The 27,906-nt window shown below is 39.9% G+C and overlaps 1 protein-coding gene across 1 annotated transcript; it reads left to right on the plus strand.

The window, feature by feature from the left end:
• The first annotated feature begins 7,250 nt into the window (after positions 1-7,250).
• Positions 7,251-10,263, plus strand: LOC104454954 (phenylalanine ammonia-lyase). Its single transcript, XM_010069828.3, has 2 exons — positions 7,251-7,627; positions 8,393-10,263. Exons 1-2 carry the CDS (start codon positions 7,251-7,253, stop codon positions 10,140-10,142), a joined length of 2,127 nt encoding a protein of 708 aa, XP_010068130.1. The 3' UTR covers positions 10,143-10,263.
• Positions 10,264-27,906: the final 17,643 nt, after the last annotated feature.

The following is a 27,906-nucleotide window of genomic DNA, read 5'->3' on the forward strand; positions in this document are numbered from 1 at the left end:
TTCATAGGGGCTGTTGCATGGGATTTTTGGGCTGCCAAAATGGCTTGGTTTGTGAAGAAATTAAGAAGAAATTGATGGAAATTCGTATGGCTATTGAAGGGGTCTATTTTGGCCTTTAAATTGGATTATTTGGTGAAGATTTGAAAGGAAATCACCCATTGGAGGATGTCAAGACTTTGGAGGGCAGAAGACTTTGTGGTAAAAGCCACTCAGGTGCTAGATATTTCCTCTTAGCCCCTATTGGCTCTTGCATGGACTTGCATGACCCATTGTCCCCTCCCTCCCCCCCGGCTCCCTCTCCTTCTTGCTTTGTGTGACAAAACCCTCCCCTTGTAGAACAGCTTCTGCTTCCTTCTTCTTCTTCTTCACTTCATCTTCTTCATTTCATTTTCCTTGCTTTGCAACATAAAGCCAACCAGCCATCAGCTGCCGCACCGCCCCAACCGCTGCCCCGAACCTGCACCAGCCAGCACCAACTGAGCCCAGCCACTGGTCCCTGGCCATTCGCCTCACTACTTGCTAGCCCGCAACTAGACCCTCTCCCCGTCCCCAAGCTCGACCACCCACAGCTCATGTCTATCCGTCACTTTTCCCCGTCGCTACCTCTAGCCGCCCGCCATCCCTATTCGTTGCCAGCTCAAGCCAAACCACCTCAGCCCCAACCAGTTTAGCCCCTCCTCAAAAGCAAAAGCAAAGCTCAGCCTTAACTGAGACTTGGTTGGCTGTTTTTAGCCTCTTTTGGCCCTCCATTGGTGGCACCGTAGACACGGGATCTCTCCACCGTCACGCCACCATCGCCATAAACCCGTTGCCTCGCTAATCCGGTGAGTTAACGCTCTAATATTGGATTAGGAAGTTAATTGCACTTAGAGGTTAGATTAGCGTTAAACTAGATTAGTGTTAATCCCTAGTTAGTTGAACTAGTTAGTTAGGTCATTTAGTTAGGCTAGCTAGTTAGTTAGGTGGTAGGTTATTTAGTTAGCCTAATTAGATTATGTAATTACCTTAGTTAAATTAGTTTAGTTAGCTCAATTAGATTAGTTTGATTAGCTTAATTAGATTAATTAAGTGGTTTAGTTTAAATAATTTGCAATTAATTTAATTAATTTTAATTAGCATAAATTATGTCAGGATAGTCGGTTAATGGAATTTTACGCTGATCGTTGTGGTTGAATTGATTTGTGAAATTAATTGCTAAATTATGCAATTGGGTGCTTGGTGATGATTTTTGAATTATAATTACAAAAATCTGATTTTATGGTATTTAATTAGAAAAATACCGAATGTCAGTTTTTTATGCCAAAAATATTTTATGTACCATTTAAAATCGTGGAATTTTGAAATGGGAGAGTGTCACGTTTTATGGTCCAATTTGAATACGTGACCGCACAAAATTATTTTACCAAGTATTTTTAATACGTAAAAAATTGGCCAAGTCCATTATTTGAAATGGAAGTATTTGAGTGCAAAGCGTGATGTTCTTGGCCAAGCATGGATGTGCGTGTGATTGCTATTGGAACCCGTCGCCCAACAGGAGTTGGGGAGGCGATGCCTGATTAAGTTCGGATGCCCTTGACAACGAATGCCGATCGCAGTGGAGGTTGGGCCGATGCTCCTTTGGGAACACCGTCTAGATGTAGACGTTACCATGCTCGATGAAGCTGGAGGACGCCTGGTTATGCCAGATGACCACCAACTGATGAGTTGGCCGTGGCCATTGGGTTGTAAATAATTGGAACACGCTTGAGTAATTGAGATAGCCACGCCTGATTATAAGAAAAAATTGTGTGACACAGAATGGGACGTATCATAACGATGTGGCCTTATAATCGGGACCCCTGTGAATAGTTGATGAATGATATGAGGTATTCCAGTTATTTAATACAATTACTGTAAGTATATGATATATGAAATGTACTAATGTGTAGGGAGGTACTAAGGCAAGGTAAGTCTTATATGATGCATGTGTAGGCTACCTCTAAGTGAATTCTCATCCTAATCGGGGTTTAGGGTGTAGACTCGCTGAGATTTTTTTCTCACCCTATCGTGATTAACCCTTTTTCAGGTCTTTAGATGGAGGTCTACCACGTCCATTTTGGGTGTCCATGGGAGGTGGAGACCAAGCGTACCCTTCTCCCCATCCATGGAACCACCTGGACCCGTGAGCTTGTAGTGACCACTCTTTGAGTCGATGAGGGCCTACCTTGGTACCTTATCGCTTCTAATTGTGGTTCCATAACGGGCCCAATGGGATTTGGGAGGGTCCTTTGGAGGGTTTTGATAGGCCTGCCTTCAATATCGAGTATAAGGAGGTGCTTCACCCCTTGCATGATATCAATATACTAGAGGATATCATGGCGAACTCAGGGCTCGAAGTTGAAGGGCCCGGAGTAGAGGTAGCTGACCCATTGGACATCAACATCCCAAATGGTGTCGTAGTAGACCCGGATCCCAAGTAGGTAGGGTCCGGGGTAGATTTGGCTTGGTAGCTTCTTTTGGATATAGACTCTTGTATATAAACGTGACATATTTATAAAGTGTGTTTTGTGAAAATTGGTTGCCATGCTTTTCTATCTCATGTTTGATTGGTGTCTGGAGTTTGTTCAATTCGCTTATGCATGTGTATAAAATGAATGAGTTGGCGACACAATCTGGGAACGTCGCAATTTAATTGACCGCCGAGGGATGTGCGCGTGCCGAGTTTCAAGGCTATGACACTTATTTTCTCAAATAACAATGTGAAATGGACTTTGTTTCAAATAAGAATCTGAAGTGCTATCACTTTCTCAAATAAGGGCTTGAAGTGGATCTTATTTCAAATAATAGCTTGAAGCGACTAAATCTATTTCAAATAAGGGCATGAAGTAGCTATGTTCATTTTAAATAAGGGCCTGGCTTTCTAGCAAACAAGGGTATTTTCATCATTTGCCATTTTTTCCTTCTTTTTTTTTTTTGTTATGGTTCTTCTTCTTCCTCTGACCACTAGCAGTGCCCATAGAGGGTTGGGCGAGGGTCACCCTCATCGGGGAGGGCTACTTATGTCGACCACAAGCAATGGACGACCTCACCTTAGGAAAGGCCACGAGGGGTCGGCCCTCACCAGCCCCAAGCAAGGGATAGGTGACCTTGTCGATCGCTGGAAGGACTGATGAGGCTGCTCTCGCCAGATCTAGCAAGGATTGGCCTCACATGCTCTAGGTGAGGGCTCGACAACCCTTGCTAGCAGCTAGCAAGTGCTTACCAACCTTTACTAGCGGCCGCTGGCCAACGTCAAAAAAGAAAAAAGAAGAAAAGAGAAAAAAGAAAAGAAAATTTGGACAAAAATGCCCTTGACTAATAGAGAAATTTAGCCGGCTGGTGACCGGTGAGGTCACAACCTTATTTGAAACAATCAATGGTCACTTCAAGCCATTGTTTGAAAAAACCAATGCCACTTTAGTTCCGAAGTCCACTTCAAACCCTTATTTAAGATACTGAGAGCACTTCGAATCCTTTTTTGAAATTTTCCCTAAAAAAATGGGAAGATTATTGAAAAAAATTCTCCTAATATATTTTGAAGTTGACAAAACAATTCATAATTCTTTACGAGCTTTATATACGCAGTTGTTGCTTATACTTTAGGCAATATCCGCATAATAGTTATTAGATTCTCTTGATGCTGGATGGCGGTACAAAGAGATTGATTCTTTCTAGATGCACAAAGCAAAAAAGATTCAAAATAATTGGAAGAACCTACATGAACCAGTTTAAAGAAATGGGAAGCTCATAAAAACTTTGAGGTACAATGGTGAACAATCTAGAGGATTTACATCACCACTGTACTTAAAGTACCTAATATGAAGTAGTTGGATATAATTGGAAATTCTAATATAACTGGGGAGTCTGACTTTTATCCTAACTACCAAACATAGTTTACCTTCTTCTTTTTTTTTTCTTTTTTTTTTTCTGAAAGTGTTAAAGTCTCACATCTTTTGCTTATAGGATTTATATTCTCTTTATATTCGGGCGATCTACCTCTATTCATAAACTTAAACATTTTTGTAAGTATTAAAGTCAGGTTTTACATCAATTTATTTTGCATGTGTAGCCCCAATCCAATTTGCTCATGAGATGAGTATCAAAATATCCTATTTAAATTAAATGTTAATCTCTTGCCTCAAAAGGTTGGATAGGGACATTGATGGTCCACATGTCAATAAGGAAGTAAATCTCTATCTCAATCTGGAAATTACAGAAAGTAAAATGCTTCAAAAAGAAAGATAAGTTTGACCTTCTTTGGTAAGTATATCCTCTTCATTTAATACCCGTCCTTAGAAGGGTGGAAAGGGATACATTAGGCCATTGAATGGAAAGGAGCTATCCATCTAAAGCGGAGACCTACCCTCCACCAACCCCCAAAGCGGGGTCCATAAGGTCCGATCTTACAACCTTACCAACCCATCAGAGAAAAAAGGAAAACGCACGCACGCCCATATTTAAACCCGATTGCCTCAAATAGTGGGATTTTAAAAAGAATGATATCGATTTTTAAAGTTCGATCTAACCATGTACCCACACACGATTATTTTCACCGAGTGTTTTTAATACGAAGAAAATAGGCCAAGTGCATTATCTTAATTAAGACATTTAAGTGCAATGCACGGTGTCCTTGGCCAAAATTGAGTGATCGTGTGATGGCTATGAGAACCCGTCCCCAATGTACGTCAGGTGGATGTTGCCCTTATATGGGATGCCCTTGGACAACAGATGCCGGTCGCAATAGAGGCTGGACCGATACTCCTTCGGGATTGCCGTCTTGTGTAGACGTTGCCGTGCTCAATGGGGTGAGATGATGCCTGGTTACGCCAGAAGACCACTAAACGTCGAGTAGGTCGTGCCTTGGGGGCCATAATCAATTGGAACGAGTAATTGATTGAGATAGACGCGTCGAATTATGGGACAAAATTGTGTGGCGCGGAATAGGACGTGTCATAACGATTTGGCCCTATAATCGGGACCCATGTGATTGATTGAGATATAAGTGAGATGTTCCAATTGATGTGTGCATTTACTATATGCATCTGTGATGTGAACTGTACTGACATGCAAGAAGGAACCGATGCGAGGTGAGTCATCTGTGATGTGTGGTTAGACTACCTCTAAGTGTATTTCCTTCTTAGTCGGGGTTTAAGGGGTGAACTTGCTGAGACATTGTCTCACCCATCATGGGCTCAATCTTTTCAGGTCCTTATATGGCGGTCTCTTCGGTTCGTTTTGGATAGCCTTGGGGGGTTACTAAGTGGAGTATACATCCCTGTCCCCGGGAGTCACTAGATCCATGAGCTTGGTGTGACCACTATTTGGGTCGATGAGAGCCTACCTCAAAGGGCACCTCATCGATTCAGGGCATGGTTTCGCCATAGGCTCAATAGGTATAGGGAAGGTCCCCTTCAGGATTTCGATATCCTTGCCGTTGCGGTCAATGCCACTCCAAGCGAGGGTGCAGCTAACCCTCTTGATGGGGTTGTGGAGGACCAAAAACCTCCGGAGCTTGTGGAGGTGGAGTCCAAAGGATCGGCAAATGTGTCCAACTAGTAGGTCGTAGGACAGCTTCTTTTTGAAAGCCGATCTTTTTGTAGACAAACTAGTTTGTTTATGAAAGTGTGGTTTTTGTGAAATTGTTATATTGCTTTTCTATCCCATGTTGAGTGTTGTCTGGGGATTATTATACGCTTTCGCATGTGCCTAATCGATTGAGTCAGTGACACGTCCTGGGACGTCACAAGTTTTACCAACCACTGAGGAATGTATGCGCGCTCGTGGTTCGAGGCGTGACATCGCTCTTACCAAATCTAGCGAGGATTGGCCTCACATGCTCTAGGTGAGGGCTCGACAAACCTTGCTAGCGGCCGGCAAGTGCTTGCAGGCCCTTGCCAGCCTTTATTAATGGCCGCCGGCCGATGTCGAAAAAGAAAAAAGAAGAAAAAAATAAAAGAAAAATTTGGACAAAAATGCCCTTGACCGATAGAAAATTTAGCTAGCTAGTGACCGGTGAGGTCACAACCTTATTTGAAACAATCAATGGCCACTTCAAGCTCTTATTTGAAACAACCAATGCCACTTTAAGTCCAAAGTCCACTTCAAACCCTTATTTAAGTTAATGAGAGCACTTTGCATCCTTTTTTGAAATTTTCCCTAAAAAAATGGGAAGATTGTTGAAAAAAAATTCTCCTAATATATTTCGAAGTCGACAAAACAATTCATAATTATTTACGAGCTTTATATGTGCAGTTGTTGTTTATACTTCAGGCAATATCCGCATAAAATGTACTTAGATGTGCAAAGCAAAAAAAAAAAATTCAAAATAATTGGAAGAACCTACATGAACTAGTTTAAAGAAATGAGAAGCTCATAAAAACTTTGAGGTACAAAGATGAACAATCTGGAGAATTTACATCACCATTGTACTTAAAGTACCTAATATGAAGTAGTTGGATATAATTGGGAATTCTAATATAATCGGAGAGTCTGACTTTAGTCCTAACTACCAAACATAATTTAACTTTTTATTTTAAAAAGAGTTAAAGTATCTCAAGTCATTTGCTTATAAGATTTATATTCTCTTTATATTCGGGCAATCTACCTCTATTCATAAACTTAAACATTTTTGTAAGTATTAAAGTTAGGTTTTCCTCCAATTTATTTTGCATGTGTAGCCCCAATCCAATTTGCTCATGAGATGAGTATCAAAATATCCTATTTAAATTAAATGTTAATCTCTTGCCTCAAAAGGTTGGATAGGGACATTGATGGTCCACACGTCAACAAGGAAGTAAATCTCTATCTCAATCTGGAAATTACAGAAAGTAAAATCCTTCCAAAAGAAAGATAAGTTTGACCTTCTTTGGTAAGTAAAATCCTCTTCATTTAATACCCGTCCTTAGAAGGGTGGATAGGGATACGTTAGGCCATTGAATGGAAAGGAGCTATCCATCTAAAGCGGAGACCTACCCTCCACCAACCCCCAAAGCGGGGTCCACAAGGTCCAGTCTTACAGCCTTACCAACCCACCGGAGAAACAAGGAAAACGCACGCCCGCCCATATTTAAACCTCATTGCCTCCACTCCCGAAACCCACACATCCCCAAAACCAGCACCAAGCGTTTCGTCTCCCTCCCCTCTCTCTCTCTCTCTCTCTCTCTCTCTCTCTGAGATTTTCTCATCGTTTCTCAGGATACCCGTTTTCTTAATCTCGTTCCCCGGAGTAACCGATGGCAGCTCGTCACGCAGAGACCAACGGTGTCTCTGGCTTCTGCCTCAGCGACCCGCTGAACTGGGGGTTGGTGGCCAAGTCGCTGAGCGGGAGCCACCTGGACGAGGTGCGGCGCATGGTGGAGGAGTTCAGAGAGCCGGTGGTGCGGCTCAGCGGTGAGACGCTGACGATAGCGCAGGTGGCAGCAGTCGCAGCTGCCGGGGACGCAAGGGTGGTGCTGGATGAGTCTGCCCGGGCCGGCATGGAGGCAAGCTGCGACTGGCTGACGGAGGGCATGGGGAAAGGAATGGACACCTACGGTATCACGACCGGGTTCGGCGCGAACTCGCAATGGAGGACCAACGAGGGTGCGGCCCTCCAGAAGGAGCTCATTAGGTAATTTTCCTTCGACGTGATTTTTTTGTCGTTCTTCTATTCAGTTATGGTTCTTTCGGGGTGAACTCAAGCGAGTTGACGTGAATTGGATCGGTGCTCGTGCACGCATGGCAGTTTGGGACGTAATGATGATTCAGATGTGTTGTAGACAATAAATCACGTAAACTTATTATGTGTTCTTGAATCATGATCCAGTGAAATGAGCATGCATACGGCATATAATTGTTTAAATCATGAGAAAAGAACCCTCTCTTAATGAAATAGGAAGAATAAGAGCAGATGACATTCACGTGAAATTCATATAGTTTGACGATTCACATGTATTTGCCTAAAGGAAATGGGTAAAAGAAACTGTCCTGTATGTATAAATTCCAAACGTGCGTCTTCAAATCTTATCTGTTCAATTACCTAAATTGCCTTGAAACATCATAGCTTTTAATTAGTCAAATAAAAATAACCAGACAAGTTTGGTAATTTCATTTAATTGTTCACCCCCACAATGCTATTTTTCAAAAGTAGAACTATGTGAAAAAGGAAGAAAATATGGATAGCCATCATTTTTAGACGGAGTGGTCACTAAAATGAGTTCACACCCGTTTAGTAGACTAGCTTCATTACATGAGGAAGACATTTATTAGAAGTGTCGAGGGCAAACCTCATTGTTCAAGGCTAATATATGTCCGACAGTAATAGTTTTCTTATTGTTCAAGCTCATGATCTAAGAATTATTTTCCTCTCGTATAACATTCTGCCTTTTCCAACCAGATTTTTGAATGCCGGCATCTTCGGCAAGGGGGCTGAAACATGCCATATGCTGCCTCGCTCGACCACGAGGGCTGCCATGGTGGTGAGGATCAACACCCTTCTCCAGGGCTACTCTGGCATTCGGTTTGACATCCCCGAAGCAATCGCCAAGCTCCTCAATGCGAACGTCACTCCCTGCGTGCCACTGCGTGGGTCCATCACGGCCTCGGGAGATCTTGTCCCGCTCTCCTACATCGCAGGGATCCTGACCGGGAGACCCAATGCCAAGGCCGTGGGACCCGACAGAGAGCCACTCAATGCGAAGGAGGCCTTCTGCCTCGCCGGCATAACATCGGGCTTCTTTCAGCTGCGGCCAAAGGAGGGCCTCGCACTTGTCAACAGCACTGCAGTTGGGTCAGGGCTGGCTGCGATGGTTCTCTTCGAGACCAACATTCTTGCCGTTCTCTCAGAGATCTTATCGGCAATCTTTGCGGAGCTGATGCAAGGCAAGCCCGAATTCACCGACCATTTGACGCATAAATTGAGGCACCATCCTGGTCAGATTGAATCTGCGGCTATCATGGAACACATTCTGGATGGAAGCGCCTATGTCAAAGCAGCAAAGAAGCTGCCCGAGTTTGATCCCTTGCAAAAGCCGAAGCAAGACCGGTACGCTCTGAGGACCTCACCGCAGTGGCTTGGCCCACTGATCGAAGTGATTCGGTACTCAACCAAATCCATAGAAAGAGAGATCAACTCAGTCAATGACAACCCCCTGATCGATGTCTCGAGGAACAAGGTCTTGCACGGTGGCAACTTCCAGGGGACACCGATTACCGTCGCCATGGACAGCACCCGCTTGGCCATCGCGTCAATAGGGAAGCTCATGTTCGCACAGTTCTCTGAGCTTGTCAACCACTTCTACAACAATGGCTTGCCTTCCAATCTGACTGCTGCTAGGAACCCAAGCCTAGACTACGGCTTCAAGGGAGCCGAGATAGCCATGGCATCCTACTGCTCTGAGTTGCAATTCCTGGCAAATCCAGTCATCAACCATGTGCAGAGTGCGGAGCAACACAACCAGGACGTGAACTCCCTTGGCCTGATCTCCTCAAGGAAGACGGCCGAGGCAGTCGAGATCCTGCAGTTCATGTCGACTACCTTCTTGGTGGCGCTCTGCCAGGCGGTCGACCTGAGGCATCTCGAGGAAAATCTGAAGAGCGCAGTGAAGAGCGCGGTGAGCCAAGTGGCCAAGAGGACCCTTACCACCGCCTCCGATGGGGAGCTGCACCCATCGACGTTCTGCGAGAAGGATCTGCTCAAAGTGGTGGATCGGGAGCATGTCTTCACTTATGTGGATGACCCCTGCCGCGCGGCCTCCCCACTGATGGAGAGGCTCAGACAGGTCCTGGTGGAACATGCATTGTCGAACGGAGAGAGCCAGAAGAACTCGAGCACCTCGATCTTCCACAAGATTGGAGTGTTCGAGGCCGAGCTGAAGGCCGTGTTGCCGAAAGAGGTCGAGAGCAGCCGGCTCACGTTTGAGAGCGGTAACCCCACAATTCCTAACAAGATCAAGGATTGCGGGTCGTATCCTCTCTACAAGTTCGTGAGAGAGGATCTAAGGACAAGTTTGCTGACCGGAGAAAGGGTGGTCTCACCGGGGGAGGAGTTTGACAAGGTCTTCAAGGCAATGTATGAGCACAAGATCATCGATTCCATGTTTGAGTGCCTCAGCAGTTGGAATGGAGTTCCTACTCCGATTCGTTAATTAGCCATGTGTCCTTGTTTAATCTATTGCGTACTTCTTATTGCTCTTTGTCTTGTTTCTCCATTTCTTTTTCCTGATTCTAGTCCTTGTCCGGGTCCGGTGATGGGTTTGCAGATCAGGCGGATTATGTAGGTAAATTATGCAAAGTCTTGCCATCGGAGAAAATGGCGATGGTGATAACTATTGAGAAAACATTCACTAAGTAATTTTGATGATTGACAAAACTTAGAGACTTTGATTCTGATGTGAACATTTTTAGGTGAGTCTGATGGAACATGGTCAGATGATGTTAACCAGAATCAAAATCGTGGTTTATTTTCCTTCCTTACATATCCTGACAAACAACTAGGAATGAGTCAAAATACTTATGCAACGACTAATGGCGATTGGTTGAATTCCATACCATATTTTTAAGGAGTTCCAAAAGTAAAGTCTCACTAATATCTATCGAAGATTCAACTTTCCTGTAACAACTTATTTGAGGCGAAACATACTTTCCAACTTAAAGCACTTGACTTAGCAGTTGGGGTGGTAGAAATTTTGGAAAGCATCAACCTCAGCGATCATGAAGCAATCAGATCTCCTCAACGAGATTCAAGCCAATGGGTAGATTGGCTTAATAACCTTCCTGAAGATATGTCCAACGGTCAACCTGGACTAGGAGGAGTATAAGAGGAGGTTTATAGGCTAAAGGAACCGAATTCGCATTCACGAGAATTGAAACTTTTTATTCCAAAGTCTCAAAGTGTTTGTGATCTCATACTTTCGCCTTTATGAGCATTATTGTGTAACCATTTAGAGGTTGAAAAAGTGTGAGGAGTTATACACACGAGCTTGAGTATTCAAAGTTCAGATCTTGTAACCTCTAATTAGTTCTTATTAGTGGATTCTAGCCAATAAACCGTAGCGCAGGAGAGTGGATGTAGACTTGCAAAAGCCAGACCACTATAAACTTTTGTGTGCAATTCTCTATCATCTACTTCTTTTTATTTATTGAGGTAGAATTACAAATTGGTAAAATATGACTACTTCATCAGAAGTTGTCTCACTGCAATATTTATTTAATTATCTTTATTTCTACTCAATCACATATTCACCCCCTTTAGGTGATAGATCTAACCATAACAATTGGTATCAGAGCCCAGCTATTCTTAATTGAAGTGCTTTATTACTTCTGAGTTAACGATCTTTTAATGGCTGATAACATTGCACTAGGTCTGATGGAAGGTCAGAGTGATACAAGGCCTCCTTACTTTGACAGAAAAGATTACAACATCTAAACAAACAAGATGAAAGCATTCATCAGATCCAAAGATCCCTTGGAGTGGAATGTTATTCTAAGAGGCGTAAAACCTTAACCTCCCTCAACCAAAGAAGAAGGCAAAACCAAAAACTTCAGTCCTATCTAATGTGGACATTGTCAAGAGAGAAGCACTAGATGCTAAAGCTGTTTATTTGTTATATTACGCATTATCTCCATCTAAATATAATCAAATTTCCTCTTTTGAATTAGCAAAAGATATTTGGGATAGATTGTAGGTAACATACAAAGTAACTGAACGTATCAAGGAAATGAAGATAAACATTCTTCTCTAACAGTACGAAGCTTTCAAGATGAAACCTGAAGAATCCATAATAGACATGTTTAGTCAATTTATTGGCATTGTCAATGGATTGACATATCAAGGGCAATCTGTATCAGATCTAATGAAGGTGAACAAGATTCTTCCGGGACTATCAAAAGAGTGGAACAACATCAAGATGTCCATCCAAGAGACTCAAAGGATGAACTAGTAGGAACACTCCAATCCTATGAAGAAGAATGTCTGAATGAGGAAGATACCAGAGGTAAGAAAGCAATAGCTTTAAAGTCTAATTTTGATTATGATGATTTAGATTTAGTTGAAGATGACAAGGACGATGAGAAGATTACACTCATGGTAAAAAAGCTTTAAAGAATGGCTAGAAAAGAAAGGAAATTTAAAGAAAATGAATCCTTCAAAACATCTTAGCAAAAGAAAACTTTCAACGACAAAGAGGAAAGCAAGGATATGGTATGTTTCGAGTGCAAGAAGCAAGTAGGGGGCAGCAACCAAAGAGGTAGCGAGATTGACCGCAATTGCAAGAATAGCGTTTAGCTACTTTCTCCTTTTGTGCCGCTAGTGCTGCTACTCCTAGTGATAGAAAGAACATCCTCTTTTTTGCAAATTGTCCTCTCCTGATGAAAAGAAAGAATAAGTATGAGAAGACAAAGAAAGCACTGAAGGCTGAAACGTCGAGCGACACTAAGTGCGAAGAAAGCGATGAAGATTATGCTAATATTTCTCTTATGGAAAAATCTAATTTGGAAGAAGAATTCAAGGTAAGTAACTTTGATATACCATTTGAAGTATCTAATTATATAGAATAATTACTTATCAATTACAAGGCTATGCTTAGAAAATACTCATAATTGAAGAAAGAAAACTCAAGATTGAGACAACAGGATTCTTTTCAAAAAGAAATAATTGAGTATCTTGAAAAGGATCTTCTTTAAACAAAATAAAATCATGATTATGTTCTAAAAGAAAACGATTCTTTGAAAAAGGAAGTTTCAAATGTAACAAAAAGATTTTCAGTTGGCTCAAGAACTTTAGAAAATGATTTTCCAACTTACAAAGAAAGGAAGAAGTAACGGGCTCAAAGAGTTTTCTATGAAAATCATTTTAGAAAACAGTTTGTAAAACATGTTGGTCAAAGTCTTCTTAAATGCTCAATCCGTGGCTGTCGTGATCATTATGAAAATAACTATTCCAAAGGTTGGAAGCCAATTCAAAAGAACGTTCTAAGCATGGTCGATCCTTCTAGCCAAAGAGGACCCAAATAAATATGGGTAACAAAGAAGACTTGAACTTGCTTTAATCTTTGCAAGTACCAAAGAAAAAGAGAAACAAGTGGTAGCTTGATAGTGGTTGCTCAAGACATACAACCGGTGATGCAAGCAAGTTTGTTGAACTTACAAAGTTCAATGGCGGAAGTGTTTCCTTTGGAGGGAACAACAAAGGAAAGATCATTGGCAAAGGAACAGTTGAGATTGGTAACCTGACTTTAAGAAAAGTATCTCTTGTCAAATGTCTAAACTATAATCTCATTAGCATTAGCTAATTATGCGACGTAGGTACAAGTTCTACTTTCAAGAAAACAAATGCTCAGGCACAAGTAAAGATTTGAAGCGGTCATTTACCAAAAAAGACATGTAAATATCTATCTACTGGATATAACAACTGATGATGTTCAGTGTCTAATCTCTATCAAGGATGAATCAGACCTCTAGCACAAGAAGCTTGGACACATAAGCACCAGGCAAATTTCAAAGCTCTCCTCAAAGAAATTAGTATGAGGATTGCCAGATCTAAAGTTTGAAAGATTTGAATTATGATCAGTTTGTGCCCTAGGTAAATAGGTAAGGAGTTCTTTCAAACCCATCAATGTAAGTACTAATAGAGCTTTGCATCTTCTTCACATGGACATCTTTGGACCGACAAGAATGCAAAGTTTGAGAGGTAAAAGGTAGTACTTGGTAATAGTAGATGATTATACAAGGTACAATAGGTTTTCTTTCTTACTCACAAGCATGAAACATTTTCTCATTTTTCAAAATTTGCCAAAAAGATTCAAAATGAAAAAGGTTACACCATTTCCTTCGTTAAAACTGATCATGGGGGTGAGTTCAAAAATCAAAATTTTCAAAACTTTTATGAAGAAAGTGGTTTTGAGCATTAGTTTTCAACTCCCTATACACCTAAACAAAACGGTGTAGTAGAGAGGAAAAACAAGTCCTTGCAAGAAATGGCAAAAACTCTTCTTATAGAAAGTAAGATTGGATCACACTTTTGGGCTAAAATAGTTTCAACAGCATGTTACATCATAAATCGAATTTTCCTTAGACCGTCTTTAGAAAAGACCCCCTATGAGCTTTTCAAAGGTAGGAAACCAATCATCTCATATTTCCAAATTTTTTGCTGTAAATGCTTTATTTTAAGAAATGCTAATGACCAATCTGATAAGTTTAATGAAAGATCAGATGAAGGTATATTTCTAGGTTATTGATCTACCAACAAGGCCTTCAAAGTTTATAATAAGAGATCTCGCATAATGGAGGAGTCTATCAACGTGAAGTTCAATGAAAATTCTCAAATCCATGAAGACTCTGATCAACCGAAGCAATCTTCTAACCCAATTAAAGCACAAGAGGAAATCAAGGATTCAAAACCAGATGAACAGACTCAACAATAAGAAAAGATTGAGAAAGATGACAGCGAGAAACCCCACAACATCATATGACAGATTTAACAGAAATTGGAAACACAAGTCAAGCTATCCAAAGGATCTTATCATCGACGACATTGACGTCAAGATTAGAACAAGATCGTCTCTAAAAGATGCCATCAATAATTTGGCGCTATTTCAAAAATTGAACCACAAAGTACTAAGAAAGCCCTTTTAGATGAAAACTGGATCCAAGTAATGCAAGAGGAACTACAACAATTCTAGACAAATGAAGCATGGGATTTAGTTCTCAGACCCAAAGACCATCCCATGATAAGAACAAAATGAGTGTACAGGAACAAGCTCAATGATTAATGAAAAGTCACAGCAAGCAAAGCAAGATTAGTCACCAAGTAGGAAGAGGAATCGACTATGACAAAACTTATGCGCCAGTAACAAGGTTAGAGGCAATCAGACTTTTACTCGCTTACACGTGTTTTCATAGTTTCAAACTTTTTCGGATGGACGTGAAGAGTGTCTTTTTGAATGGATACATCAAAAAAGAAAAAGTGTTTGTAGAACAATCTCCGGGCTTTGAGGAACTATGTTAACACCTAAATTTTGGTAACTCAATCACATATTTATTGCATAAAAAATTAGGGATTAACTTTTTAACCCCTAAACAAAAATATTAGAATTAAATTACTTAACATATAGTTTTGGGAGCATTTTATTTTATTCGCATTTGCATTAGATCGACTGATGATAGATGAGCGTTAATTTTTTCAATATTCAATGATATGACGGGAGATTTTCATATATTTGACAATATATACTGAGGGATTTTTTTTTTTTGGCAGAAAGGAAGGTTTCGGATGGAATATTAAAAAAATATAAAAGAGAATATTGCGTGTGAGTGCATATATCTCGACCATATATTCAGGAAGTTATGTGTGAGCAAAAGTTGATTGAAAAAGGAAATAAAATATGCTACAAAAACCTAATTCCTCCCCTATAAAAAAGTTGTTCGCGTACCGAGGGAGGGGGGCTTTTTCTCTTCGGTTTTTGGGCAAAAATTAACACAACAAGGGGTTTTTCTATTTTGGTTTTTTTGGGGGTGAGGGGGTTCTTTGGTTTTTGGGTCAAAGTCAACACAAAGTGGGGTTTGGTTTCTGAAAAAAGGGTAAGAGACAAAGAGAAGAGACGTGTGAGGAGACGTGGGAGAGAGAAAGAAAAAAAAACAAAAAGAAAAAGAAAAATAGAAATAAATAAAAGAAACCACTGAGACGCCTACAGCCCGAAGCTCCACCCTGCCTCCACCCAGCTCTGCCGACACCAACAGCCGAGCTCCTCGCCGCGAGACCTGCAGCACCTGCTCGTCGCCACGCCACCCATCGCCTGTCGCCCATCGCCATGCCTCCACCCGCCCACTGTTGCGCTCCGCCCGCCCGCTCGTCGATGACTGCTCTGCCATGCCTCCACCCCTGCTTTGCCACCCCTTCGTCCATCACCGGCGAGTTCCAAACGCCGCCGCCACAGAAACCCGTGCCTCAACCCGCTCATCACCGCGCCTGTTGCCCGTCGCCGCGCCTTCGCTCGCCCCTTACTACTCCGCCGACGTCCTATAGCCAGCCCCAAACACAACGCCAGCAACCGTGAGCACCCGTGCCAATCACCACTGCTCTTACAGCTAACACCAAACCCATCGCCAGCAGCTAAGCCTCCGCCGCGTCTCCACCTGCCGTCCTCCACACCAACCGTTGTTGCTTCTACTCCACCCACCTTCCATCTGTGACCCAACGCCCGATGCCCACACCTCAGCTCGTCGTCAATGCTATAGAAACTTGCCATCGCGCCTAAGCGCCGCCTGCCTTCCGCCTGCTGTCTACGCCCCCTCTACCCGAGCACCACTCGCCTGTCTGCAACGCTTGTAGCGCCTCCGCCCATCGCTTGCAACGCCTCCAAGCGACACTCGCAGCAGCTCGCCTCCGCCTGCGACCCACGAGCACCACCGCATCTCACCCGTTGCCAACGCCTAAGTCTCGCGCCCCTGCTCGCTTGTCGCTGCAGCTGGTCTACCCTGCTACCCCTTTCCGGAGCTCCGAACACCGACGCCCCCGTCAGCCATCGCTGCCCTCCGCCCACAGTTGCCTATCTCCGTAGCTAACCAAGCACTACCACACACCGCTGTCACCCATTAAGCGATTTTGAGTTCAAATTTGGTAATATTATTCGCGGAATTAGGTAATTATCTTATCTAAATTTGATTTGGATATTTTATTGCCTAAAACATGGTTTTGAATATCTTACATGCATATTTGAATGATAAGTGTATTCTCAATTAGGATTTATGGCCTAATCCGCAACCGCACATCAATTTTTTATTCCATCTGTAAGGCTTTAGATGGAATAATTAATCACACGGGAAGAAAATTGATATCTTAATCTTTAAGACTTAAGATTAATTTATCAATTTTATTAGCAAAATAATCGAGCTTGATTTAGATATTATTTCCTAATTCAGTGGTGTATGATATCTTTGATGATTTTGAATGACTTGGTGCTCGTCTCGCTTTAATTGCTCTATTTATCCCAAAGAAAATATATTTGAGTTAGATTAGGTTCATGCTAGAACATTACCTAGTAAATTTATTTATTTCGAATTTTTGAAATAAAAATTCAAAAAAAAATTAATTTAGGATGTTAGTTTATCCTATCATTAGCATAAATTGCATGTGTAATTATTGGGTAATTTTAATTTCGAAATTTAATTAAAAATAAAATAAAACATAAAAATTATCATGTACATGTCATGTAGAATTAGGCCATTCATTGCACGTCATCTAAATATGTATATGTTAGAATAGCTACATTAAGCTTTTCCTATCATTAGATTAGGTCATTTAATAAACGTTGCGTGACATATAGTTTGCATGTTAGTTTGCATGTTGCCTGTCATTTTAGGTAAAAATTTGGTACGTCATTGCATTGCATTGCACGTAGTTTTCTAGACTTCATTTAAATAAGAGAAAATCTTGAAAAAAAAATTAAATAATTGCGTGTCAATTAGAAATCATATCTAAGATTGTTGATATAAATTATGATGTAACATTGCATATGCTTGCGTTGCTATGAGGTAAGTCTCATAATTTATTTATTTTCTTGGGTGTTAAATTGATGGTTTGCGCACTCGTGGTCACTTCATATGTTAGAGAAGTAAATTAAAATCAATTCAAAATGCTTACGAAACATTTTTTTCGAAATAAAAGAGAAAGATACGAAATGACGTTAGAAAAATCTAGCGTAACTAAGTCCCCGAACTCACAATCTCCAGTTCGTAGGAGTAAAGTAAATCTCCCGTTACTTTACTTGAGTTTCTAATTGACTCACCAAAAATAAATTAGTGGTGACTCCTAATTGAAAAAATCATTTGCATGTTAAGAACTTGAACTTAAGTCGTGAATTGGATGGGCTTGGGAGAGCCCGAGCTAAGTCTAAACTTAGTAATCAATTAGCCAAACCCTAGGTGGTCACCCGAGGTTAGGTTGTCACGCCACAATCCTCCGAGTGAGTGCCCATCCCTCGGTGGCCGATTAATTTTGCGACGTCTCAAGACATGTCGCTGACCCATTCATTTTAATGCACATAGGAAAGTGAATAATTAAATTCCTAGACAACACAAAGATAAGATAGAAAAGCAAGGCCATAATTTTGAAAACCATGACACACTTTATACACAACAGACAAAGTCATATACAATATTAGCCGATATATACAAAGTCTACAAAAGGGGGTAGAGGGCTACAGATCCTCTAAGCATTAGAGTCTTCAACTGAATACTCCGAGGACTTTGGATCCGAAAGATTCAGGTCTACCACCGAACCACCTGGAGGGTCAGTCATACCCTCGCCAAAAGTGATCTCTAGCACCGATCTAGAAATCTCAGACTCTGATAGGGGGCCTTCTCTAGGTCCATTTCGCCCGTAACGATACCACAATCTTAATTTATGGGGTACCTTAAAGGGTAAACCCGCATCAACCCAAATAATGGATCTCACGAGTTCGTAGACCCAAGCTCCTTGACTCCTAGGGAGTGGAATCGGAGAGTGTTGTTCGGTAACCTTCTTCGATTGGCCAAAACGTTCAAGAGGTACCCACAACGGGATAAGTCGATGTCTCAGCAAGTTCATCCCCTAAACTCCAACTAGGAAGGAAATATGACTAAAGGCTACCTATGCACACAAGAGATAGGTGACTTACATTTGCCTCAATTCTATCCTGCAAGTCAGTACGATTCATATATTCCACGAATCACTTCAATTCGAATCAAATCAAATTGAGTCATCGATCAATCAATCCAATCGATTCCATACCATCAACACCACCATCGGTCATCCCATTCAATACTATCTATAAAGTCCAATCACATCAAAGACTACTCACTCTAAGCTGAAGATAGATAGTATAGCTAATTAATATAGCTCACCAAAAGCTGTTAAAGTATACTGCTCACTCTAAGCTAACATATTAAGGCCCGCATGCTGATATAATATACTTATAATGCTCACCATAACTGTGTAGTACTTAATTTGCTCACCAAAACTGCTAAAGTATACTGCTCACCCTAAACTGATATATCAAGGCTCGCAAGCTGATATAGTATACTTATAATGCTCACCAAAGCTGTGCGATACTTAATTTGCTCACCAAAGCTACTAAAGTATACTGCTTACCCTAAGCTAATATATCAAGACCCACAGACCGATATAGTATATTGTTCCCAACAACTAACTTTTCACCATTTTCGTGATAAACAATAAAAATAATCATGTATGGGTACACGGTCGACTTTAGCCAAAATACCATATTTTTCTTTTTTTAAAATCCCACCATTTAAAATAGTCCACAAAGATATTTTTGGCATTATAAACTGATGCCCAGTGAGTCCCAATTAAATACTTAAATTACTCAATTTTGGGATAAATTCCCAAAATTACAAATATCACTCAATTATGACAAATTAGCATCCAATTGAATAAACCAACAACACCATTACAATCAGCATGAAATTTCAGTCACTGGCTATCCCAGTATAAATTTCGAAAAATAATAAATAATTAAATAAATACCAAAAACAATTAAAAAATTCAAACTTAGGCCGGAAAAGCCTAATTAAATATCGAAACGGGCTCGGAAAAATTCGGAGCCTATCTAGATAAATAATTTGACTTATCTACTTGCTAATTACACTACTCTAATCACCTAACATGCATTTACGGGTAATTAAATTGCTAATATGTTCTAACTAACCATCTAATCCCTAATTAATCTAAACTAATCAACCCTTAAGCATAATTAACTCCCTAAGCAGAGATTAGTGAGTAAACTCACCGGTTTTGAAATCTAATAAGTTCACAGCAACGGCAAGGTGGAGATGAGCGACAAACTCCAAAGCGGTGACATCAAGCAAAGCCGAGAAAGGCTTGGAAACGGGCCTCAAAGCCCATGGGACTTGTTGGGTTTGGATTATGGACGGTGGGCCGAGAGACAAAACTAAGCGGCTGGTTCGACAAGACAAGATCGGCGAAGCTGCTGTGGCCTAGGCGGGTGACTCTGATGGCTGAACGACAGTGGCACGGCTTCGACGGTGGCTTGAGGAGGCTCAGGATGGCAGGGGACGCAAACAGGAGGCTCAAACATAGGCGGGACAGTGGAAGGACGTGCGACGAGTAGGCGGGCTCGCGACTGGGCGCGACAGGCAGAAACGGCAGTCCGGCGACTTGGCGGATGGTTGCAACAACAAGGGGGTTTTGGTCGGTTCTCTGCAAATTTCAGAGCTCCAAGGTGACTAAAATGAAGAAAGTAAGAGCAAAGAAGAAGAAGATGGGCCGTTGGCTTTGGAGGGGGCCACTTTTGGTCTCACTTCTATCCTTTTATCCCCTTGATCATGCCTCACCGATTTGCTGGCTTCCTCAACACACTTGCAAACCACAAAGCTTCCTTGGGAAGTCTTGGAAGTGGTCCAAAGGTTGAGAGACCAAGGAGCTACGAATTTTGCACATTTACACATCAATTTCATTCAATTCTCCTTCAATTCACATCCAATTGAGCTCAATTTGTTGTCCAAAAGTCCAATCAAGGTGTCCATGATCAAATTAACATTTTTCCTCACCAATAGGACCAACTTGTATCTCAAAAATGTGTTAAAAAACAGTCCCTCGAATTTTCCATTTGAAAACAGCCCTATCTTGAAATTCCGCCAAAAATCTCGGTTTGTAGAAAAATCTTCAGAGAACGAGTCGACGTTCCTAAAATGACTCGTGACATGACAGAACTTTTAATTTCTAAAATCGGATTCAAATTCATGGTTAATTTCAATCTGGCGCGATTTTAGCGTGACCTAGCCCACCAGGTAGCTTTTAGAAATTTTTAGTACAATTGACCTGTGATCGATTTGTTTTGAGTCACATTGTACATCTTTGACACATTGGTGACCATCGGTTGTCGTGCAAATCTCGAGGTTTCAAATACGGACACAGGGTACCAAAACGATAGAAAAATCGGTCTAGTGCCGATCGACAAGAATTTTGCGATCTGGTGGCATCACCCACACTTTGATCACCTATCTCAGTCGAAACGACCTATCTCTGATTTCTAATCGATTTTTAACTGTGCCGTAATGATCTCTACAAATTAGCATAGTCGAGTAGTCGAGTAGTCGATTCCAGGTCGAATTCTTAAGTCTAGTGCTTTAAAATCCTTTAATGGCTTCCCCAGATAATCTAGTTATTTCATGAGTGATCAGCTCAAAGAATAACACTATAGGCGCGTCGATGAAAGGTCCGATTCATTTAATTGAAAACAAGACTGAAATTCTAGGATGTCACATAAGTCGCAACAAACCAAGAAAACTTGATCACGTCTACAAACTAAAAAAGGCCCTATAAGTCTGAAGCAAACTCCTCGTGCTTGATATGAAAGGTTAACAACTTTCCTCACTTAGAAGATTTTGAGAAAGTTACTATTGATACTACTTTATTTATAAGGAATGAAGGTAAGGAAATTTTAATATTACAAATTTAAGTTGATGATATTATATTTGGATCTCCTAATGAAAATCTTTGCAAGAATTTTGCTAAGTTAATTCAAGACAAGTTTGAGATGAGCATGATGGGAGAATTAAATTTTTTCCTCGGTTGCAAATCAAGCAAACAGAAAGTGGAACATTCATTTTTCAAGAAAAATATGCCAAACAGCTTGTGAAGAAATTTCACATGGAAAACTCGAAGAAAATGGAAACTCCCATGTCTTCCACTTCAAAGTTCGACAAAGATGAAAATAGCAAGAAAGTTGATCCGAAGCTGGATAGGAGTATGATTGGCTCCCTACTTTATCTCACCGCATTAAGACTTGATATCCTTTTTAATGTATGCATGTGCACAAGATTTCAATCACACCCTAGGAAGTTTCGTCTTTCTGTGGTTAAAAGGATTATTAAGTATATTAATACTTACCCTTTTTTAGGACTCTTGTATCCTAAGATATCAGAGTTTGTGTTATCTAGGCATTACGATGCCGATTTTGCAGGATGTAAATTGACAGGAAAAGCACATCTGGAACTTGTCAGTTGCTGGGCAATAGGCTTGTGTCTCGATTTTCCAATTAACTATTGAAGTTGAGTACATTGCCTTGCATAGTTGCTGCACCCAAATTCTTTGGATGAAGTAACAACTGAAGGATTACGGAGTAGAAGACTCGAATATCACAATTAAGTGCGACAACACCAGTGCTATCAACCTAACAAAGAATTCAATCTTAAATTCCTAAGCCAAGCACATAGAAATCAAGCACTATTTCATACTAGATCATGTCAATAACGCTGAAGTAAACATTCAGTTTATTGATTCTGTAAATCAATTAGCTGATATTTTTACAAAACCTCTTGACAAAAAGGCTTTTGATTTTATTCAAGAAAAACATGGTATTATTAATCAATTTGCTTCAAGTGTCTTAAGACAAGGTACACTAGATGATGCTAAGCAGATCTACTATTATGTTGTCAAATTTTGGCGGTAAGAATATTTCTGGAAGCATACCAGTTTTTCTCTATTTCTCTTAAAAATCGAATCTTCTTTGAAACCCCTCAGTCACGTCGATTCATATTCTTTAAAAAGAAAAACACTTCTCTTCTCTTCTTCCGCGTTCCTCTTTAAACATCTAAAGACCATCCCTGCGAAAAACCCTTCCCGCAGCCTCTCCTTTGCAAAAAGTTCAAATCTTTTCCTCTTTTTTGGAACCATGGCACCAAAAACTGCTCTGAAGTCGAAACCCAAACTTTCTGGTTCACAACGATCAAATCGCATTTTGGGATTACAGTCCAAAGTTAGAGGAAGCCCTGAATTATTCGATTTGTCTGATTCTTTTGACAGCACTAGAAATACATAGACTTCTTCGGACTTTTCTCAGTTAAGATCGATGATTGGCACTTTCAAGGCATTAGGAGACAGTGAGGATGTAATTTCTCGGCGGTTGGCTAAGTATGGTTTTGATAGTGAAGCAGCATTAGAGTTAATGTTCGTTAATCCCATCAGAAGCCTACCTCCCACTAGTGTTGGTGATTCTAGTGCTACTAGATCAAGGAAAAGGAAGGAGGAAGTGTTTGAAACATTTGTTAGTAAGAAAAGGATTGAGGATGATAGGCGAAGGGGCGATAATGATGAAAAATTGTATGCCAGTTTTAGAAGGAAAGTTACTAGATATGTGACTAATGCAAATCATGCAGAGAAATTATAAATTGAAGAGCATTAGCAACACTTCAATTCTCTTATGAATAGGGGAGCAATTAAAAAGAGGACTGTGGATTTCAATTTTTTCGAGTACACCGGTATTCATCTTAAGCAATTTTTTTATGATCGACTTTTGACTTATCTATGTGTTATTGAATATCCTACATTCACTGCTCTGACTGCATATTTCTATTCAACATTGTCATTTTACTTAGTTGATACTATTGAGTTTATAGTGTTTGATAAGCCATATCTGATTCAAGTATGGGATTTCGCAAAAATTCTAGGAGTTAGGTATTCAGAATTTGAAGTTATAGATGTTGATCATGATGTTGCCTACAGAAAACTCTTTGGAATTCCTAATTTTATCAAAGATGATAAGTCTCATGTGTCCTATCAATTGTTTCCTTTGAGACCAATTGTTCTTCACAAGATTATTATCAACTACTTGAGATCGAAAGGATCCTCCACAACTAATATTTCCCACTATGAAGCCAAAATGATGTAGGCAATCTTGAATGGTCACTCATTCTCTATTAATCATCTTGTTCTACTACATACGTATAGAACTGTTCTAAAGAACAAGGTGCAATTACCCTACAGATTTCTAATCAGGAAGATTTATCGTGAATTGAACATTGAGATTCCAAGGAAATTGAGTAAGATTCAAATGCCTCCACTGAAGATAGATGAACAAATGATGCGAAAAATGAGTTTCAAGCACACTGCTAAAGGTTGGAAAAACACAAAAGGTAAACTTCTAAAAGTGGATGCAAATGAAATGGTGTCAACCCAGTTGATTGACCCACCAAGAGAAGACAAATTGATGAACAGAGACAAAGCTCCTAAGCTTTCTTACAAAAGCTCGGTGAAGAAATGTTGGAGGAATCTAAAGAGGTACAGTTGATTTGAATGACATCATTGATGCCTGTCAGCCTGACACTGATGAAGATATTGATGACAAGAATGAAGCCGAAGAAGTGACAAGAACAGAGATAGTTGCTGATCAAACAAAGGAAGTCATTGTTGAGGAACAACAACAACAAAAGGATGTTGAAGATCAACTCAAAGCAATAGATGATCGGGCAAGTATGGTAGAAGTTGATCTAACTAATTATCAAGAGAGTGCTGATATCAATGCTAAGCATCAAGAGCATACTAGGGATCAAGACGTCACTAAGCATCAAGAACCTACTCAGGATCAAATCATTACTGGTGAGCAAAGTTCAGTCTCAAATGTAGGCGATGCTGAAGCTGAATCTTCTCAAGTTTAAGCACTTATTCATGAGGAGCCTGATCATACAAAAGATCCTATGGAACCATTGCCTGAAAAAAAATTCCCATGGAATCTGATCATGTTGAAGATCCTAATGATGCTGACAAAAAAACTAATGTCAATAGGGGAGCCACTGATGGTAATGGCACTATTCAAGAAGGTCAAGAAGTACCTGATATAATGGATGGAGCTCTTTCTAATACTAAGGCAACTCATGAAGACATTCCTATGGCCCGGAATCTATTTTTACAGATGTTCCTACTGCTAACTTTGCTTTTATTCCTATTGAAACTACTGGCATAAGAGGTGAGCCAATTGCTGATCCTACTCACTTTTATGACCCAGTTGTGCAGGATAAAGGGAAAAGAGTTGCACATGTTGAGGGGGAGTCTGAAGCTGATAAACAAAGGCATGAAGAAATCAGTATGGTGATGAAACTTAGGGTAGAAGTTGACCTTTCAAGAGTTCCCGTGATTAATAGTACTAAGGATAGATTATTTCTGTAGACTTTACTCAACATGAAAGAACACAAGGACAACATGAAAAAAGAGCTGAATAACTTAAATGTCTTCCTTGGAACTCAAGTTGAAGCACTGGACAGCCGAACGACAAACATGGACCGAACTCTAGAAAATATGTAATATTATGTCCTTGTCCAACTACCTCCAAAACACGAAGTTCCATCTCCCATCCTAGTTCTATCTCTAGATCCTACTCCATACCCCGACCAAAATCAACCATTCTCCTCCAAAGAATTTTCTTTATTTCTCAAAGTTTGGATTATTTTGACATTTGATTTGTAATGTTTGTGGATTGCTTTAGTTGTTGAACTTGTTGGACTAACCTTCGTACTTTGGTCTGCTTACAATATTATGCTTTATCTAGTGTCTTTTGGATTATTGACAAAAAAGGGGAGAAAGGTGGACTAGCAGAACTAAAGTTTGACTTTATTGTACTAACATTATTTTTGCAAGTTTTCTAAGACTCAGAGCATCGCAAAAGCCTAAAGGATTTTCCTTATCTTTTAATTTTAGAGCATTAAATATAAGAATCTTGCTAAATTTTCATTTAAATATTTTTATAGTATGATCGTGCCTCATTTTCAAATTTGGCTTTAATCAAGAGCTATTTGAATCTCAAATTATCTTATATCTTTAAGAAGTTTTGTTTGAAAAAATTTTGTCATCATAAAAAATGAGGAGATTGTTGAGAAAACATTCTCTAAGTAATTTTGATGACTGACAAAACTTAGAGACTTTAATTCTTATGTAAATATTTTCAGGTGAAAAGTCTAATGGAACATGGTCAGATGATGTTAATTAGAATCAAAATTGTGGTTTATTTTCCTTCCTTACATATCCTAACAAACGACTAGGAAGGAATCAAAATATTCGTGCAATGGCTAGTGGCGATTGATTGGATTCCATACCAATAAGGAGTTCCAAAAGAAAAATCTTCCTAATATCGGAGATTCAACTTTCCTTTAATATTTTATTTGAGGCGAAACATACTTTCCACTTGAAGCACTCAACTTATGGAAACCCAAACTGCTATATGGGCGGCAGAAATAATGGAAAGCATCAACCTCAACAATCTTGAAACAATCAAATCTTCTCGATGAGATTCAGGCCAACAAGTAGATTGGATGGATAATCCTCCTAGAGATATGTCCAACGGTCAACTTAGACTAGGAGGAGTATAAGAGAAGGTTTCGAAGCTGAAGGAATTGAATTCACATTCACAAGAATTAAAACTTTTGATTCCAAAGTCTGAAGAGTGTTTTGTGATCTTATACTTTCATCTCTATAAGCATCATTGTGTAACCATTTAGAGATTGAGAGTGTGTGAGAAGTTATAGACACGAGCTTGAGTGTTCAAAACTTAGATCTTGTAACCTCTAATCGGTTCTTATCAATGAATTCTAACCAATAGGTTATAACATGAGAGAGTGGACGTAGGCTTGCAAAAGCCAAAGCACTATAAACTTTTGTGTGCAATTCTCTATCCTTTACTTCTTTTTATTTATTGAGATAGAATTGCGTACCGGTAAGATCTAACTACTTCATCGGAAGTTGTCTCACTGCAATATTTGTTTAATTATTTGTATTTCCATACATTCACCTATATACCCCCCTTTAGATGATAGATCTAGCCATAACAATAACTCATTGCCAATGCAGTCCATGCAGAGAAGTGCCCTTTTTAAATTCATTAATATACCGACCTCTAATTAATTGCAATGACAAGATACTAAGTCCTCGCAAAGGAATTTCTCCAAGATAGAGAAATAAGAAATGAAATGATCCACATAGATAAATAGCCACCCTTAAATAATGAAGCCCCAAGCTAATGACATGAAGACTCATTGCATGAAAAACTGGCAGGATCAAGTCAACTAAATTATACACCACTGTTGTCAATTCATGGATCTAATGAAATGAACAGCCGTGATGGAGACAACCCAATGGACTTAGGTCCTTAGTTAATGATTTGGATAGTAAGTACACTCAAACTTCAAATCTAGCACACACGTGAAGGATGTAACTTTATTGTGATCTGACTTAGAGAACCAACCCGTATAAAATTGAACCAAAAACATATTTTGAATCAGATCTATTTTCTTCTTCTTCTTCTTCTTTTGTCTCACAGGGTAGTGGGTGGTAAATCAATCCCCATTTATCTATCCCAACACTTTTCCAACACAAATTTTGGAAAAGTTGCCAAGAAGCAAGAAATTTGAGTGTGATGATTGCTCTTGTTGATATGGCTCCTCTAACTAACTAATCTAACCAATTAAAGGAGTAAATAATCAATCCAAAAGAGTCAAGTAAAGGGTGCTAAGTACATTAATGGTCCGTTCAAAGAAGAATATGCCCAATTTTAGGATTATATTTAGGAATGTAGGCTTCAAAACTCACCAACTAGAGTATATATATAAAGGATGTAGAAAGGCATAGCTTGACCATAAGACTAAGTTTGATAAATTTTACGTTTGCTTTGATGCATGCAAATGGGATTTTAGGCTAGTCATAGAAGAGTTGTAGGATTGCATAGATGTTTTTTGAAGAGTTTATGTAATGGAGAGTCGTTGGTTGTCATTGGGTGAGATTTCAATAATCAAATATTTCCAATAGCCTAGACTATTGTCAAGATAGAGAGCAATGACACTTGGTCCTGATTTCTAAAAATGTAATGACTAACCTTAAGAGAACTAATGGAGGAGTTTAGGCATTTATGAACGACCAACAAAAGATAATTACATTGTCAATTGGTGGCTTTGTAATATTAATCACATATTTTTAATGACAAGTATTTGTTGATTTGAATTATTATAGGAATTTATTCCTACATTACCTAAGTTAATGCCATATACTGAACATCAAATGTATGCGAGGCACATATACGCAAACTGGGCAAATAACTATAAAGAGAGTAAGCTACATAAGCAATTTTG

Source organism: Eucalyptus grandis, chromosome 1, assembly GCF_016545825.1.
Source record: "Eucalyptus grandis isolate ANBG69807.140 chromosome 1, ASM1654582v1, whole genome shotgun sequence".
Taxonomy (NCBI): domain Eukaryota; kingdom Viridiplantae; phylum Streptophyta; class Magnoliopsida; order Myrtales; family Myrtaceae; genus Eucalyptus; species Eucalyptus grandis.